The sequence below is a fragment of the Ciconia boyciana genome, chromosome 7, assembly GCF_034638445.1.
Source record: "Ciconia boyciana chromosome 7, ASM3463844v1, whole genome shotgun sequence".
Taxonomy (NCBI): domain Eukaryota; kingdom Metazoa; phylum Chordata; class Aves; order Ciconiiformes; family Ciconiidae; genus Ciconia; species Ciconia boyciana.
The window spans coordinates 32,497,938-32,516,034 of record NC_132940.1 but is presented as its reverse complement, the minus strand read 5'-3'; the positions used below and the strand labels follow the sequence as shown (position 1 = coordinate 32,516,034).

Here is an 18,097-nt window from a genome sequence, read left to right as displayed (position 1 = left end):
TAGGAGGCTTCTTAGGTTTTCATCAGTTCTATCAGCTGCTTCTTGTTGGCTTTTGAGACCTAAAACAGGGCAGGCTGCTCAGGAGGCGTGACACACTGCCAGCATGACACTGGCCATGTCCCGCAAGAGATCCCATAATCTGCAGCCTCTCTGACTGACCTGTTTCTCAACTCGTTGACTTGTTGCATGATTTGATGCTGATGAGAAGTAAGAAGAGATGCCTCATTTACATATAAGATGTTGCTGAGCTACAGCATCCTTATTCCAGGTCAGACTGCAGCTTGTAAGCTGACCACTTGATGGGCTGGACCCTGTATCTAATCCTGACCTTGGGGTTAGCTATGATTTTGTGTGCCAGTACGTGGCATGGACAAGGAGGCTGGGTTTCCCGCTTAATGCCCTTCTTCAGCTCTGCAGCCATGGTGAGTAATGTCAGAAAATCCAGAAGCGTGACCATGAAAGAGACACTGGCCTGAATTATAAGGTACTGCAAAGATGTCTTTATGTTGCCATCTGGAAGATGTTTCTTGAGACAAAGCAGCTTCAGTGTGATAAAATAAAAAAGCAGTGTTTAGCATTTGTAATGCTCCCTTGGCTGTGAACCCAGCGATGAGCTGCATTGTCCTCGGATGTGGGGATGAGTCCTTTCTCCAGGCCAGTGACAATGCCCAGCATTGATCAGAGCCCTCGGCAGAGGAGTGACTCCAGCATGGTCGTTGTTTGGGCTACGTGGAGGTGGTGTCAATGACAACAGAGCGCAGCCAGAGCTATCTGAAGGGTCCATTGACCTTAAGATGGGAGAAGTTAAGGATGGGAAGAGTGAACTCATCTATTCTTCCAAGGGTCTTGAAGTGCTCCAAAATCTGAATGGACTAAGCCTTCCATCCAGGAAGGGAAACAGTTGATTTCCTGTTAGAGAGATGGTGATACCAAGGCACTGAGATTTGTGTCCCTGTTGTGATGGTGGTGAAGAGGGATGGTGTAGGAGAAGGAAGGGAATGGGCACTTCTCAGCTTGTGCTTGTCTTCCCTCGGCTGTGTTGTCATCATTCCCCGTGTGCGTGGAGGCCCCTGAACAAGAGCACCTGGGCTGTGCCCGCTGCTGGCTTCGGGCTGGGCTGCAGTTGTGTGATAGCTCTTTTGGTTGCTGGTCCTTCTCTGAGACTCTTTGATTTGGGACCAATGACCTCAGTGAGAGACAGTGCGCTGGCATATAGAAATAGCAGGGGAAACGGGCTAGAGTTCAAGACCACAAGTAGTTATTTTTCTCACAGTCCTCTAATTTGACTCCTTCCTTCTCCATCAAGCTCAGCGTAACCTAGGCAGATGTCATGCACCTGGAGTGGGATGAGTTCAGCTCAGAGGAGTGGATGATGCAGGTTGGGGCTGATGGAGCAGCTCTTGTTCCCCTACACATCGTGTACATAAGGATGACTTTGGCTGTGGTGGGGCCAACACATGAGCTGTGGGCTCTCTAGAGTTTGCCTACATATGCAGATATTCGCCAAGCCCTCCTGGTGTGATCTGTGAAAACTGGGGCCGGGGTGAGCCTTGCGTTTGCTCATCCTCGCTTTGTCTCCATGCATATATATAGTGCCTGTGCATAGGGGAGGGATGACCAGGCCAGAAGGAGAGATAGGCCTCTGCCTGCTGGAAGATTTGGTGTCTACAGGATGGCATGAAGCTTAGGACCTCCCTGCTAGGAGGGGCAGGGAGAGGATGGGTGTCCCTGGCCATGACTGGGGTGGAAATGGCCACACCAAGGTCCCTGTGGGGAAGGTTTCTGCCACGAGCCCCGTGACAAATGTTTCTAACAGGGTTTGCTGGGGATTTCTAAGTCTTTTAAAAAAATATCAAAAATCTGTCTGTCTCTTCCTTTCTCTTTCTTCTCCTGTTAAGGGCCAGAGTATTGGGGTAGGGAGACTGGAAATTTGGTATTTCTCTGGGACAGATGCAAATCAATGAGGTCTTTCCTTTCCCACAGCATTTGCTTGTGCCGTGGTTCCCTCCAGCACTCATGAGGGGCAGGTTGCTATCTCAGACGAGTAGTATTTTTTTTTTCCTTTTTCATATTATAAAATACAAACAAATGACAGAAAAGGTCAGGTGGTGGGAGGTGAGAGGGAGTTCAGCTGGCTCAGAGCTGTAGGGACCGTCGCTTCCTCCCAGAGATGTTATGGTGGTTGTAAGGTCTCATCTTCATTTCCACGAAGGGAATGGAGAACTCATGGCCTTTCCAATGGTACCAGTTAATCCCCTGGCAGGAGGGAGAGAAAGGCACAGGGTAAAAAAAGACCCTAACAAGAAACTAGAGTGGGAGAGGAAGGAATCAAGGTTGACCACCATAGAGCAGCCAGAAGAAAGGTCCTGCTACAGTGGGAGCAAGAAACTCTTCTGCTGTTCTGCCTTGATGGGTTTTTTCCCACTGCTCAAAGGCTCCTGATCAAATTTTATGTATGTATTTTTTAAAATGTAACTTAACAAGGTACCACAGTAAACGACCATGGCAGCCAGCGTGAGGCACACAGCACTAGCCCAAATGGCTTGAAGGTGGTTCCTTTTGCTCCAGCTTGTGTTGGGTCACCCCAGCGGTGCTCCTGACCCTGGCGCAGTCCCAGCCCTAGCTTGGGCTTGCTGTCATGCTTGGTTGTGCTGCTGGAAGAAATACTGAAGGCTTTCAGCCCAGCTCTGCCCTTACCTGACTGTGCCGGGACTCTCCGTACTTGCCATTGAGGTTGGTGCGGTGGCAGTTCTTATACCACCAGGCTCCTTTGTAGGACATGGCACAGTTGGTCACAGCGACATCATTGTCCCTGTCCTTGGTGGAGAAGGGGCGGCCCTGGTGATAGGTGAGGGAGTCCCCTGCAGAAAGAGGTGCTGTTAGGGATGATGGAGCCTGAGTCATCTGCTCTTTTCACAAGGAAATTAGGATATTCTGGTATATGTGGTAGCCTGTGGATCAACAACTCAGGCAGCTGAAAGTCCAGGAATAACGTTAACTGGAATTGCTCACAATTGGTTAATCTGAGGTCCACTGCTGTTGGTTTAGGATCAGTACAGACCACAGCAAATATTAGAGGCTGCTTGGGTTTGGTAGATAAAATGCTGTACTGGGTTTGGATCTGAATTTCAGTGTTTCAGAAATGAATTAAATCCTAGAGTTGGGCATCCCTGATCTCCTGAAGCCTGGATCTTTTATGTAACTTCAGGATACTTTCAGCCTCCTTCCCTCTTGTTAGCCAAAGGGAACTTTTTCTCCCAGAGGAGACCAAGCATTTGCCTCTTGAACCAAGGTGCTGGGCCGCCTTTTCTCCCTGTGGATAAAGGGAAGAACCTTTTGGAATGTGCGTGTTGTCTTATTGCACCAAAACCACCAACCTCATCTCCCCTCCTTACTAAGGAACAAGAGAGCTGCTTTTGGGTGAAAGAGGAGCCAAAGTGAAATATGGTCATTATTACAACTGAGTGATGCACAGGAGACAGGAGACATTCTTAATAAGCTCCTTGGTGGTACCTAAGAAAATATGAAGTGGACCCATGCTATCTGTGTCCAGTCCAGCCACTGAGAGGCTTGCTAGAAAACCTGTCGGCAATGAACCATTTGGTCAGTCTTGGCTCTCTTTGCTCAAGGTGGAGCAGAAGCTCCTTGGCTGGATGGCTAGAAGAGCTTGCGTGGGGAAGGGGAAGGAGTCATGTCTGCAGCACTGTTACTGGCATTTTTGGCAATAGGTTGGGTGCCTTGTGCCCTGGGACTTAAGGTCAGAGCAAGTGCTGTGTTGCACGCAACCAAGATCCCTGTCTCTTCTCTTCCAGTGGCAACTACCAGACGTTGTATAGGAAAATTCCTGCCTCTTAGATATGGTGTGGGGTTCCTCACTAAGTACATGGCAGTGAAGTTTTGTCTGGATCATGGAGGCTTGCACTGGGCATGCCTATCCCAGCTAAAGGGGCTGCAGCTGTACCCCTTCCCCCTTCTTGGCAAAGACACCTCTGTGCCCTTCCTCCGTCATCCCTCACCCACCATTTTCTGGTAGGCAAAGCCTAGTGCTCCTGCATCAACTGAGCAAGCAGGTGTGACGCTGTCCTTGCAAAACCGGACTGTTTGCTCTCTGCGTGAGGAAACGATGCAGAGGATTTCAGATTTTTCCATTGCTGTGGGAGGGCAATAAATACACCCTCCAGCCCAACATCAATAGCAAGCTGTGGTGATTGCCAAGTGAGATGACACCTCTGACAATTGACCTGGTTATTTGAACAGCAATGCCTCTGATATTAAATATCTAATCCCCAGTGGAAAATTCCTGCTGTCCTTAGTGGGATTTATCAGCCTGGTTTACATGATGGACTGCAGGAAGGCAGAAAGAGCTTGCGTTTTGCTCCTCCAGACAAGTAAGCTTTGATGTTGGGATTTCCTTCACAGTTTTGGACCCACCGGTCCCAGGATTTCCCTACTACTCACTAGCACTGAGGTTGTACCTGAAGTGCCATTGTAGTCCCCGATTCGCAGCTTGTACAGGCTGCGGGAGTCGCCAATGGAGAACTTGTCGTAGTAGGCGTACGCCGCTTCCTGGCCATCCCTCATGTCTATTCGCAACTCATAGCGCCCCTGGGACGTGATCTTGTGGATGTTGTCCAAGCCTGGCAAGACAAGCAGCAAGACACCTGGTGAGACCCAGTACCTGGATCCACTCCGTAAGCAAACAAAAAAAGCTCTAGGCAAATAAAATGTCTGTGGGAAATGAGAGCAAGGAGAGGAGAGAGAGCAACAGCACTTCTGGTTAAGTCTTTGTCTCTCCTGGCACTGGTGGGGTCTGAGCTCTCTGTCCCCAGTCAAGCTTCACTTCCCCGTGGCTATGAGGGGTGGGTTCAAGCCCCAGGTTCAGCCTTCTCCATGCTGCTGAAGCTGGGGGCATTCAGCTGGGGAGCCCTGGTGCTTCTTGTGTGGCACACCTGTCTTTTGAGCTGGTAAGCTCCCGTACAAGCCAGAGCATGTTTATGCTGCAGGGCTGGCCTTGGCTCGTGTTCAGGTTTTGGGGGAGCATGCTTTGTTTCAGAGCTGTGCTGGGTCTCCTGCTCACCCCTTTCCTACTTTATTTGGGCAACTGGCTTGCTGGCCAAGGCCAGGTGAGGTCCATGATTCTATGAGCTGTAGATGCCACCAATGCAACCTGTAGTCATCCAAAGGAGAATGATGGGTTTTGGTCCATGAAGACTCCCAATGTACCCTCTTCTCTCCTAGGAGAGGCAAATTAGGGAGCTGCTGGCCTTCATGATATGCTTTTATGTGGTGTGCCCATGAGTGACTTTCTAACATGCAGGGCAGGGAATGAACAACAGAAGGAAAAATGTCCAAGGGAGAGCGTAGAGGAGTGGGTTGAAAGGTGAGGAGCCAACAGCTGGCATGGGTGAGCAGCACAGTGTACAGGGAGCTTGGGTTTAATGCATCGATGAAAGACCACTGGTTAAGGTCTTACCCAGCCAAAACTCATCCTCCAAGTTTCCGAAGCCAACCCGGTAATCTGCCCATTTCCGGAAGAAGTCGGTCAGCCCATTCTGTCGCCTCTGGAAGACCTGTGGGGGGGGAAGACCAGGGGGAAAATGAGTGTGAAGGAGAAGAGGGACAGCCTCACTGGGCTTTGGGGCACACAAAATAAAGATAATACTTTCTTTCCATCATGCGTTTCAGGGGAGAAAATTGCAATGCCCATCCAGTTAGTGTTAATTGCAGCCATGCAATTAATTCCTGTGCAGATGGAGAAACTGAAGAGATGTTACATGATGTCCAAGGCAAATCAATGTTATAATAGGAAGGAATCAGCCTTCAAGCTTTCTGCTCTACCTGATGCGTAGTGCCTCTTGTTTTCTAGCATGTGATTCTGCTTTTGGCTGGCTCTTTCTGTGATATCCAAGGGAATGCTCTGAGGCAGAGTGAGACGGAGGGAAATTTCATGGCTAAAATAACATCTGTGCTAGAAATCAGCATTAGAGGAAGCCCCTTTTTTTTTTTCGACTATACATCTAGCAGAATTTTGTGTAATGCGTGTAAGTAAGTGTTTGACATGAATAAAATCAAAGCACCAGAGCATTATTTACTTAAGTTGTCAGTCCATCTATGTCAAGACAAGCAGTGTTTGTGCAATTCAAAAGCCAAACAGGCATTTGCGTCTAAAACGCTCCTGTGCAGACTCAATGGGGGTGATGCCTGACACCCTCCTACTGCAGGCAGTGTGAATCATTCCCCGTGAAAGCTATTGGCCATTAATTTCATTTCTAGAACAATAAATCTGCTTCACTCTCAGATTTTGCTCTCCAGAAGCACTGCAAACATGTCAAATAAATCAAAGGGCATTTTTCCAAGTGTAACTATTATTACTGGAGCGTGGGCCATTCCCTATGGCGTGGGAAATGAAGTGTGCGATATTAAGCCTGCTGTCGTTCCCCCGCAGCGTGGTGCTTGGGTTTGCTGGTAGGATGGGACTCCGTTACTTTGTGATGAGGACAACCACATGGCTACTCACAATCCAGCCACCTCCATCGGTGGTCATGTCGCAGTACACCTGCACTCGCTGGCTGAGGTCCCCGTTGATGGAGATGGTGTAGATGCCGCTCAGTGTGTCTCCATTCATCAGGTGCTGGGCGCAGTCCTGAGGATTAGCAAAGACACGTCCGCCTGTGAAATTAAAAAAAAAAAAGGCAAAATTTAAGCAGAGTGACACCCTTTCCACCTTTCCACATGCCTTGGGCCCCACTGGTTATGATCCAGAAAGGTCTAACTTGGCTTCTGTGCTTCAAGTTATTCTGCAAAGGTGGTGGGACTTTATATCTGGCAACAACATCAGAGGATTTAATGGAAAAAAAATATGTGCATATATTAATTAAACTCCCATATGTCCTACATTGGAAAGGTGCATGGTAACATCACTATGAATTATGAGAGATGTCACTTCTTGGACCATCTTTCTGCACTGTGTCTGAAACCCTGGGGTTTAAGCTGTCACCAGCATATTTAGACAGCTGTGAAAATACCAAAACCTGTTCTCCTCTCAGGACTGCCAGCTCCAAACAAGTTTTATGACTTTACTGATTCCAGGGGGATTCTCCTGATCCATGCCCTTAGAAATGATGGTGGACTTATGCTAGGCTGATTGTCACTTGCAAACTGGAGCAGGAATTGGGTCGTGCGAGATGCTAGAGATGGGCAGTGTGGGCTGTGTGGCTGTGCTCCAGGTGTCCTCTAATGAAGAAACGTCTTATTTGGGGGTCAGAGTTCAAGAGACTCTTAACTACGAGACCCTAGCAGTATTGGGATGTCAATTCTGGGTTAATCTTTTTCTCATTTAACGCAAAAGGGGGAAATACATCTTTTTCTTTGCTGTTGGTGTGTGTGAATGATGGAGTAAATGAGTGCAGAGCTGGCAACGTGGATGCGGCTTTCAAGGGTGTCTTGGTTATGCATTGAGAAGGTGTGAAGGACATGCTGTGTGCATCTGTCACAGCTGTGTGACACCCCGTAGGACCAGGGTACAGACCCTTGTCTGTTATTTCCAACTTGGGTGTATTCCCCTCACCCTTGTGACCTGAAGACTCAGAGGTCATTGCTTTGTCCAAATCTTGAAGATCCCCTATTTTTTCCAGTCTCCGTGGTCTGTAACACAAAGTCTGGTGAGGCAGTGTTTGCATTTTGTAGTATCCAACAATGAAAACTGCTTCAAAGACAACCACTTCAGGCTCCCCTGAGCTCTGCGGAGATTACTTGTTTCTTAATTTATATTCATCTCTTTAAGAGCCAAGGAGACCTTGAAAGACATTTCAAACCACTATAAATTATAAATACTGTATCTGTTTCTTCCTTTTATCCCATCTGTATACAATTCCCCAAGAACCTTATGCAAACATGAAACAAAGAGGCTGAGCTATTAATATGTCAGAGGGAATGGAAGAACCCCAGGATGTGTACTGTGAGCAGAAGGAAGCAAAACAATTTAAATTAAGCCTGTTGTTTTTTTCTTTTTCTTTTTTTGGTCTCCTTAAAGACAAGTCCTTGTTCTCTGCAAAGTGGCCCGAGTGAATTGAATCCCAGACGCCGATTCTTTGCTGAGGGATGCTGCCCATGGATTGCATTGCCTTGATGTTTGTTCCTGGGTGCTTCTGTCTCATCGATATATGGAGTAAGTGGGGAGAAACTGGTTTCTTGCTGATGCCTATTTTCATCTTAAAGGCAAATTAAATCTGTGTTTGGATGCTGCATCAGCTGGCAATGGTGTCTCTAACACTGCCGAGGTCTGACATTTGTGTTTAATGGAAATGGTGCTCTCCTTGCCCAACGTGAGTGGGTTTCTGCTGCTTTATCCCAGCTCAGAAGCCAGCCCTGTGCAGTTTCATCTCTGACTCCCAAACAGCTTCAAAGATTACACACATTTTTCCATCACCTGCCTGAATTGCCCTGGCTTTATGCATAAGAGGTGAGAATAACAGGAAAGCCTGATCCATAGATGTATTAGAGAAGAGTCTTCTATTTTTTTGTTGATGTGACTAGTTTCTATTACCTCTTAAAAGCAGGTAAGGGGACCTTTGCATGTAACCAGGATGGGGAAGTGTATCCACAGCAGATTCAAATAAAACTCTCCTAATCAAACTGGCAGTGCAGATAGGAGGAATTTCGGTGGACATCATCTTCAGGCTTCTTAGTGCTTTTGAAGCCCAGGAGAAACATAATCGGATTCAGCCCTGAACAAAATGCACTCTGTCTCTTAAGTGCCCTGGCCTAGCAAGGCTTTTCAAAGAGGATGAGGGACTATATTAGGGATTTCTAATGTGAGTGGTCGCAAAGGGTGGGAGCAATGGTGACATTTTCATGCAAGTTTCATTCTTGCAAGTGTAAGCACTCCCTCTGTGAGGGTTATGATGGCTGTGGATGCCCACTGTTTGATTTGGAAAGGAAACCATTCCTGTTGCCTTAGTGGATCATGAATTCTCTAGAATGAGAGGTGGAGGAATAATGCAGTTAGATAAAATCAGTGGGACCACAGTCCTGCGGGCATGCTGGCTCTGCTGCCTGTGACTCCATGATGGTGGTGGAGATGCACCTGCTTGATATTTCCAGGGATGCCCTACCCCTGGAATCATTCAAGGTCAGGTTGGATGGGGCTATGAGCAACCTGATCTAGTTGAAGATGGCCCTGCTCATTGCAGGAGGGTTGGACTAGATGACCTTTAAAGGTCCCTTTCAACCCAAACTATTCTATGACTCTATGTATTTGTGAGAGATCAGACCATGTCTACAGCATGGAAAGACCAACTGGGTCTCTCCCTACTCACTACAGGAGCATATCTGTTGATAATGTGTTGTTGACTTTTGTGGTTTTTTTCCTCTATTTATACATTTGAGGAGGGGCAAGGGCAAGGCAAAGGGCCTGGTAGATGGTTCCTGGTCTGAAGCTCAAATCCCCTTGCCCTGGGCTGGACCTTGTGTTTGTATTATAGGTCCTTCAGCCATTAACTTTTTGTAGCAGAGCAGCACTGTGGGTCGAGGAAATGAAGGTACCTCTCTGTGGATTGTGGTGAAATGCTGCCTGAGGAGGTAAAGCTCATAAAAGCAGCCCATGTCTACCAGCACAGTACGTGGGCTAAGCCTTGCCTGGCCGAGCAGATGTGGTGCGAGTCCTTACCTGTGGTGAAGGTGGTAGAGATGAAGCCGCTGCGCATGGCATTTTGGGCAGCTTGCAGGTGCACGGTGTACTCTGTGGTCTCGGAAAGCCCCTCCAGGCGGATCCACGTGTCCTCGGCATCCACAATCAGCTCCTGTACATGGGTCCCAGAAGGAGGTAGACACCAAGAGCAACAGATAAGAAAAGCGATGGAGACCCTAAAGAGCAAGCGAGGAGGGAAGGGAAGCCACAAACTACCACAGCCCTTGGTACCTGGCCGAGGAGTGTTGCATGTCTGGTTACATCCCTGGACTAAGTCAACATGAGGTTAATGAATATATTCAACCTTTTGGGTTCATTTGGGTGGGAGAAAGCTAGCTGGTTTGCACACAAGAGATTTAAATATTTGCAGTCTGTGTGCTCTATATTACCAACTCTGTTGGGATCTGTGTGCCCTCGATAAAGGGCATGACAGATTGCCCAAGCATTGCAAGGAGTAGAGCTGGCCAACCTGGTTATCAGCCAGTTTTGACTCTGTCAATTCCTGTCACATTAATTTTTCTGATCGTCAACCAATGCCATATACCATTATATTGAAGCCCTTCTGCAAAGCTATTATCCTCTGGCTGCTGCGAGCCAGTCACGCCAGCAAAGGAAACAAGACTACTTGTGGTGATGTATTTCTGATAGCGTTTGTAGCACCTCTTCCAGACAGGCAGATATGGACACACTCATTAAATAATGAAATATATTGTATTGCGGGATTATTTAGCAATCTGTAGCTTATCTTCCTTTTTGCAAGAAGGGCAAAAGGCATTTTTAGCATCTCTGTTCATGGGATAATTTTCTCCTGCCTCAGCTTGCTTGTGTTTCACAAGTTGTGAATTTCCCGTTCTTCCAAATTTTCCAGGCATGCCCTCTGTACCCAGGTGTGCATAAAGATTTTGCCCTAGGCAATCTTTTCCTGCTTTTTCCAATTGTTTATCTAAAGTGTTGCTTATGCAGAAAGTAGCGTCTGCCCTTCTGGTCTCTCCCTGACCTAGTGAGTATCATTATTTTGCTTCGTTGGGTTTCTCCTCCTCATTTCTCCACAGTCATGTTATTCCTTGACTTAATGAGCCTCTTTCTTTGTGAGGACTCACCTTCCGGCTGCCATCGGTGGATCTGTAGGTCATGACGTAGTTCTCGATCTCTCCCATGGGAGGCACCCAGGAGAGCAGGGCACTCCGTCGAGTGACTTCGCTTGCAGTCAGATTTGTTGGAGGATCCAAAACTGCAAGGGTGGATAGGGATCCAAGGAAGTGCAATTTCTCACTCACAACCACCTCATCCCCGCTTCCCAACTCAGTGCACTGGGATTCAACCTCACAACCCTGAGCTACAGCCTGAAGTCCTCAATTTCCAGCCCTCATCACCCATCCCCAGGCTTGAACAGAGCTCTGCAAACCCGCTAAAAGTCTTCCTCTACCTGCACACTCTCTGAAGGGTAATGGCTCTGAAATGCATGTGCTATGGGGTCTGTCAGGCTTCTTGTAAGCAAAATGGGTGGTAGTGCTCTTCTGGACTATGGCCTTGGGCAAGAAAAAGACCTGGTCAAGGGTTGTCTTGGGGAACCACATCCAGGTGAAATCAAAGACAGGGGTGAATGTATGTTGAAAGAGTGCAAATGATGGTTTATGCTTGTTGTGATTAAAATTCTGTTCTTGTGTTGTGCCCAACACTGGTATTTGGGTGTCCTTTTGGCACATGGCAACTTCTACACCCACATGTATGTGAAAAGAGCTTTGGCTCAGCCTTGCTGGCTGCTTTTCCTGGGGTGGATGTATGGCTAAGGGCGCGTAACAGGCAGTGGGAAGGTGATTGTACGTACGAGTTGTAAAGTTGGTGCTGATGGTCTGGCTGGTGAGAGGCCCATTGGTGGCGTGCATAGAGACTGTGTAGGTGGTACTGGGCAGAAGGTTGGTCAGCTGGTACTCCTGGTTCACTCCATCCACAAGAATTGTTTCTCCTGCAACTGTAAGCCAAAAGAGATGACTTAGGGTAGATATTCAAGGTGGTTCTCCACAAGGTGTCTATGGATAGGACCTCATGATTAAAAGCACTTATACTGCTGAAACACCATGAGCTATTGTGTGGCAGCTGAGCTGTAGTGGTGGTCTCTGGTCTGAAGGATGGTCTTATTTTTCCCACAGTCCCTATATTTGCCTGATGCTTTCTTTCCCTTCAGTAGTGGGTTTCATGGAGTTTGCCGCGCACTGGGTTTCTGTGGAATGGGTACTTGCTTGCCCCTGGGTTGCTGCTGGTGGGCCAGTTACTAAAGCAGGGGGATCCCAGTCCCCTCCTGTATGGAATGCCATGCTCCGAGGCTTGGTGAGGGGCACTCCCATGGGACCTGCGTGGGAGGAGCTGATGTCTGAGGATGGAGTACAGCCCTGCCACCCACCAGCTGCTGCCCTCCTGAAGTAGTAGGGAGTAGGCTCCTTCCCTACTCCCTCTGTGGAGGGTAACTGCTGAGCCCCGGGCTTTGGGATCGGGAGAAGTGGAGGTGAACTGAAATGGAGCCCCAGCAAAGCTCTTGGCAGAGGGGCGCAGGGTTTCAGCATACCTGCACGGCGGGTGAGGACGAGGACGTAGCTCTCCACTTCTGACAGCGGCGGGTTCCACTGCAGCAGCGCCTCAGTGGGGGTGACGTTGGTGGCTGTGACCCCCAAGGGGGCATCCATGGCTGCATGGGGGACAGATTCAGAGAGTCAGAGGCATTAAAAGACTGGGCTATGAACTGAAAGGGCTTCTTGTGACCCATCACTTGTGGTCCTGCCTTGGTGCCCAGGCACATGTGCCTGCCGATGAGTTATTGCTGCTCTAGCTGGAGAGCAGAGATGTCATAGCTTGTGCTACTCTGCTACCTGGGCTGCTCTTCCACTGTTTTCCTGATGCACAGCCTGGGATGTTAGGGGTTTTGTTAGGTTTTGAGGAGTCTGGGGATAGCAGAGGGTTCTATTCTTGCAGCAGATGCTGTTTGTGTCAGGGCTTCCCCAGGGATTATTTCTGGAAGTAGAAATACTTTAGGAAAGGTTGTCATGGTTGCCCAACATCATACCACTGGCTTCCCTGTGCCTGGTACACAGATTTATCACTCCCCCCCCTACTACCCATGCATATATGGAAAAAGCTTTGCTTAGACATACTTCAAAAGTCTACACTGGGCCCTCATGAGCCTTGCTCATCATCTTGAGCTTGCATCAGGCTGGCATGAGCTTCAGCTTTCTCTCAGCTGCCTAATTGCTAGTGCAAGCAGGGGCTGGCACTGTTTGTTGGCTACCTGCCAACCAGGAGCTCCTTCCCACCTGTGTGCACAGTGATGGAGGCCACCTCGCTCTCCTCCCGGCCCCGCACACTCTTCACCCCAATCTCGTACTTGGTGGCAGGCTGAAGGCGGCGGAGGGCGTACTCGGTGGCATCGCTAGTGATGGCGGTGCTGTCTGTCCTCCCTGCGGGGACAGACCCAAGAGCTTTGGCATCATGGCTGGCCCCGTCCCTGGGGTACAGGAGGTGCTCAGGAGGGGAGGGCAATGCCACAAGCCCTCTCCAGGGCTGATACTGGAGGTAACTGAGTTTTGTGCCTGTGGGTGCACACCTGCGTGTCTCGACCTTTTCAGCATCGTAGGTGAAACTGGGGCTAAGGGAGATGAGCCAGGGGAGGCAGGTGGGGGAGGTGGGATTTCAGGATCAGGCCCTGAATTAACCATCCCCGGGGAGGGCACACTGCAGGGGATCACTCCCTGTGCTCCTCTGTGCCAAGCTGGCCCTTGGCTACAGTGGCCCTTGCCCATCCTCATCCCAGACACTCCATCCTCCATCCCTGCAGCCTCTTGGTCCATCCCAGCTATCGGTGGCTTTTCCCAGGGCACTGGGATGCTGGCTGGGGTAAGGATGACCTGGTGGCTTGCTCGTGCCTGCAGATGGAGGGAGGGTTGGCAGCTGTGAGCTCGGCACGAGCAAAGAGTGGTCTGACCCATTACCTTCGGCGGCACGGTAGGATATTCTATAGTGGTCGAAGGCAGCGATGGGACGGCTCCAGTAGACGATCATGGACTCCTGGGTAACATTGCCCACCTTGAGGTCCTTTGGTGCATCAATCCCTGGTGAGACAGAGCAGAAAGCAAAGCTGTGGGAGGTAGGTCCGCTCCCCGTCCCCCTGCCCACCCTCCTGGCGGGGTCCCATGCCCGGCACGGGGGGTCCCATGGTACCTGTCGTGATGGAGCCCATGACAGGCTCAGAGCTGATGGTGCCATGCACAGCCACCAGCGACACTTGGTACTCAGTGGATGGCTGCAAGCCTGTCAGGCTGGCGTGCCGGCGGGTGCCATCAAGTGTGAGCTGCTGTGCCTCGTCCTCGTCCTGGGGGCTGTAGGTGAGGACGAGGTGGTCTGCTGGCGGGGATGGATCACTCCATGTGACATTCACGCTGGAGGATGTCAGCTGGGAGAAGTGGAGTTGCGTGATAGGCCGGACCCCTGCAAGATGGAGAGGGGAGATGTAACACCAACCGTCTGCAGATCCCAGCCTCCATGTTGTTTGCAGTGCTTATATGGGAAATATCCAACAGAGGTGGTAAAGCTGCAGCTCTGGACTCTCCACTGGTCTGAAACTGTGCTGGGTTTGAGAGGCAGAACTGGGAGGAGAAAAATGGTGCTTTTCTCAGCTCTGCCTGCAAACACGCTCCATCCCAGACCCATATGGTGGGTGATGGGGCTGTCCCACTATAGATGGTATTTGCTGTCTGGGCTTCTCAACTGTAGGCTTGTCACCCAGAGGTGGTTGTGAGGTCCCTCAAGGCTTGGTTTTTCCTTCTTATAGACACACAGACTGCCCTGACCGCAGAGGACAGCATGGGCTGGCTGTTCCCCCAACCCTGCCTCTTCTGTATGGGAGCCTCCAGCCAAGCAAGTATGCTCAGTGCTGCTGGCCAGGGGGATGGGATCCCCATGCTGGTAGGGTCATCCTCCTTCTGAGGTCCACAGACCTCCTCCCATGTGGATAGATTGCCCCCAGCTTTCATCCCCATTACCACCTCAAGAGTTTCGGCGCTGGGGATGCGGTGGGCTGACAGAGGTGCCAGTGTGGGGCAGTGGTCTGTGCCCTTGGCCCCATCCCAACTTGTCTTTCTCTACCTGTGAAGGCATCCACAGTGGCCTCCAGGCTCTGCTGGCGTCCTCTCTCTGCAATAATGGAGATGGTGTACTCTGTCCCAGGCTCCAGCTCTAAGAGGGTGAGCTGCGACTCATCCCGGGGTACCGTCACTTCGGAGGCCATCCCCGAGGCAGGGGTGAAGGTGACACGGTAGTGGTCGATGGGACCCATGGCTTTGGTCCAGGACAGCGAGATGGATGTCTCCGTGGAGGCTGTCACCAGGAGGTCCCGGGGGCTGTCAAGCTCTGTGGGAGAGGGTTGGTGCAGACCTTTGTCCCCATGCACAGACTGTCCCATGGGGACGTCTGAGCCATAGGAGCCGTCTGTGCTTGGAGCATGCAATGGGGCCAAACTCACCGGTCCTGGCATTCATGGTTGCTGGCACACTCTGCTGGCTGTCCATCACGGCCGAAATCCCGATGCCGTACTCTGTCCCTGGCACCAGATCTGCCAGGGAGTGCAAAGGACATGAAGGAGTGTGAGAGCAGTGCCTGGCTGGGTGGCCTTGGGGTGTGACACCCCCCCATCCCACGGCTGGGGACGGGGGGGGGACCCTCCTGGGCATCCGTGGGGTGAGCAGCCCTCCCACAGGTCAGCGGTTCCTCTGAGCATTGGAGAAGAGCTGAGCCTTTTTAAAAAGCCCCGTGGATGCCTTTGGACAGGGAATTTGGATTATTCTAGCTCAGAAATAAGCAATTTTTAAAAGTTGTTGCTGAGGTCTGCTGTGATTGCTGGCATCAAGACAGGAATTGTGTGTGTGAGCTGAGATGGGAATGATAAAGTAGCTATATTTGTTTCCAGATTGATTCAACATCAAATATTGTCACAGGGCTGGTGTCTCAAAGAGAAATAAATTATGCAGAGTAAATGAAATGCACATTAATTAGGAAAGGCGCAGTCTTTCTGGGAGCTGAATCAAGAGCCGCTCCTTGGGGTGGACATATCCTGCGGTGCCTTTCTCAAGGGACATGGGAATTGAGCTCATCCAGCTCCTTTCCCGCGCACCTACTGCTGATTGTTGTTTTATCTCTGTGGGACATCTCCTGCCTCTGCCTGTCGCTTCTGCTTGGCTGTTGATGGCTTTATTGTCCTCTTCCCTGGGCTTCATGATCTTTCCCACAGGGTTAAAGAAAGCCATAAACCCTCCAGCTCAGCCTCACCCTGCCTTGCCCCAGGGCAGCATCCCCTGAAGCCACCAAAACCTTCCCTGAGAGGCCAGGAGGGAGGGAAACCCCCATCCCCTGCTCCTCTCCTCTTGTTATGGTGCAGTCTTGGTGCCTGGGGAGGTGAGATGGACCCCCTTTGCCCCTGCCCAACAAGTGTGAGAAGTATCCTGGAAAGCAGGAGAAGAGCCTGGGAGAAAGAGGGAGGAGAAGGAAGAAATGAGCACAAGCATATAAAATGATGCCTTTTCTCTCCCAGCTCTTTTGGGTAGAGCAAAATTATGGGTATTTCTGTGCAAATGCTGATTTTGAAGGGAGACATATGGAGCAGGGCAAGGCTTGCTGTATTTTTAAGCTTAAATCTTTGATAAGTTCTGCTCAGTGCTGTTCCTCACTGCTTTTCCTGCAGGCAGATGAAGGCAGCTGAAGAAATCACTGGTTGCATTTACACTGTGGATCCCACCAGGTCCTGAGTGTCTGGAAACCCACCTCAACAGGCTTTGCACCATGTGCCACAAGACCTTGGAGGACAGGGCTACCACGTGCATAATGGGAGAGGCTCATGTGCCATCCACACTATGGCTATCCTGGGGTTTTTTTGCCAGCAGAATGCTTTTTGGGTTATTTTCTGCTATAATTAGTTTTTTTTTTTTTTAAATTGTTTGTTACCTAGTAGTCTGGGAGCTAGAAGCAATGCACTTAAGTGATGATGGAGGCACTATATAAAAATTGCTCACCTCTATCGACTTAAGCTTCTGTATCTCTGGAGCTTGCTCTGAGGGTGTTTCTTGTAGCCCTGACTGAGTCTGGCAGCAGCTGGGCAGTGCTGGTGCTGCCAGGTAGAGACTTGGCAGCTTTTTTTATTTTTATTGAGGGAAAAGAGAGCCTTCATGCTGCCTCTTCCTCCGAGGCAAGCTCGGGCTCTGCCATGGGTGTCATCGCAGTTTAGGTCACCGGGGTAGTATTGCAGCTCTGCCCCAGGGAGGAGGATTTGGCCCATTTTTAATGCTCCTTCTCACCTAGAAAGGCAGTAAATGCCTACAGGAAAGCTAGCAGGGGACCAGCACTGGGTCTCCCATCCCTTGCTGTCCCCCTCCATCTCATCCCGCTTCTCCATGTGCGTCCTCATCATGAATGCAGCAGAAACTATCCCTAACATTTATTTTTTCTGCATACCACATTTTTCAAGCTAACTGCTCTAATTGCTTTCCTGCCCTCCAGCCTTTCTCGTGACCAGGTGCTGCTGTGCCTGTAACTTGGCATTCAGCTTTCCCACTGAACTTATTCCTATAGGTCCATATGGCAGAGATGCCTGAGTCCTCTTTGGGCTGGGGAGGTCCCAGGAGGACAAAGAGAGTCAACGTGGAAGAACCTGGTGTCCTGTCATACAGAAGAGCTTCAAGATGAATGAGTGATCTTTTTTGTATGTGTGTAAGTCAGTCTTTTGCTCAAAGAAATGCCACTGGAGCTGCAAATCCAGCAGGCAAGCGGTTGTAGATGAAAAAAGGAAACCAGATCTCACACGGTGCTTTGTGGTGTTGCTGCAAAGGGCATTTGGGACTTTCCTGGCAGTAGGAAGCGGGTGGTGTTTGCAGCCCCCGGTGGCACCCTCTGTGCTGGCCTGAATAACATACTGCTTGAGGGGCTTGCTCAAAAATAGCATCCCTGGATTCGGGTCTGCTTTGTGCCCGATTTAGAAAAAGGCAACGCACTCAGGCAGCCTGATCCCCATCACTGCCTAAAGGGCATTGGCGCCTGCAGGTCTTTCCCAGAAAGGAAAAAAAAGAAGGGCAAAATAATATTTTCCTCTAGATCAGCCTAAAGAGCCTTCCTCTCCCCATTTCTCACTTTGCTCCTTGCCAGCTGTATTTGAGACCTGGACAGACCCTTGCTGGAGGTGCATCGCTCGGAGGTGCATCACTCAGCCTGTGGATAAGCAGTGCCCAAATCCAGACCCACAGAGGGGAAAATGGGCTTCATCCCAAGGAAAACCTTATCTTCAATAACTAGTAAACTTCAAACCAGCCTCAAATGTGTGCCAGCATGAGGGCAACTGAGCATCAGTGCTGATTTGGGCTCTCCATTGCCCTACCT

General features: G+C 50.0%; 1 protein-coding gene across 2 annotated transcripts in view; it reads right to left on the bottom strand.

Annotated features, from left to right (window-relative positions):
* Positions 1 to 2,047: 2,047 nt before the first annotated feature.
* The window catches only part of TNR (tenascin R), a 29,167-nt gene continuing 13,117 nt past the window's right edge, over positions 2,048 to 18,097 (bottom strand). The window contains exons 8-21 of one of the 2 annotated variants that reach the window (XM_072867310.1): positions 15,198 to 15,287; positions 14,822 to 15,085; positions 13,898 to 14,164; positions 13,669 to 13,788; positions 12,994 to 13,137; positions 12,252 to 12,371; positions 11,517 to 11,660; positions 10,789 to 10,919; positions 9,668 to 9,800; positions 6,518 to 6,669; positions 5,474 to 5,570; positions 4,476 to 4,637; positions 2,698 to 2,861; positions 2,048 to 2,256 (exon numbers count right to left, since the gene is read on the bottom strand). In XM_072867310.1, coding sequence (XP_072723411.1) covers positions 2,137 to 2,256; positions 2,698 to 2,861; positions 4,476 to 4,637; positions 5,474 to 5,570; positions 6,518 to 6,669; positions 9,668 to 9,800; positions 10,789 to 10,919; positions 11,517 to 11,660; positions 12,252 to 12,371; positions 12,994 to 13,137; positions 13,669 to 13,788; positions 13,898 to 14,164; positions 14,822 to 15,085; positions 15,198 to 15,287 — 2,108 coding nt within the window. In that variant the 3' untranslated portion in view covers positions 2,048 to 2,136. The remainder of the gene's footprint in view (positions 2,257 to 2,697; positions 2,862 to 4,475; positions 4,638 to 5,473; positions 5,571 to 6,517; positions 6,670 to 9,667; positions 9,801 to 10,788; positions 10,920 to 11,516; positions 11,661 to 12,251; positions 12,372 to 12,993; positions 13,138 to 13,668; positions 13,789 to 13,897; positions 14,165 to 14,821; positions 15,086 to 15,197; positions 15,288 to 18,097) is intronic. The other variant, XM_072867311.1, reaches the window with a different exon arrangement.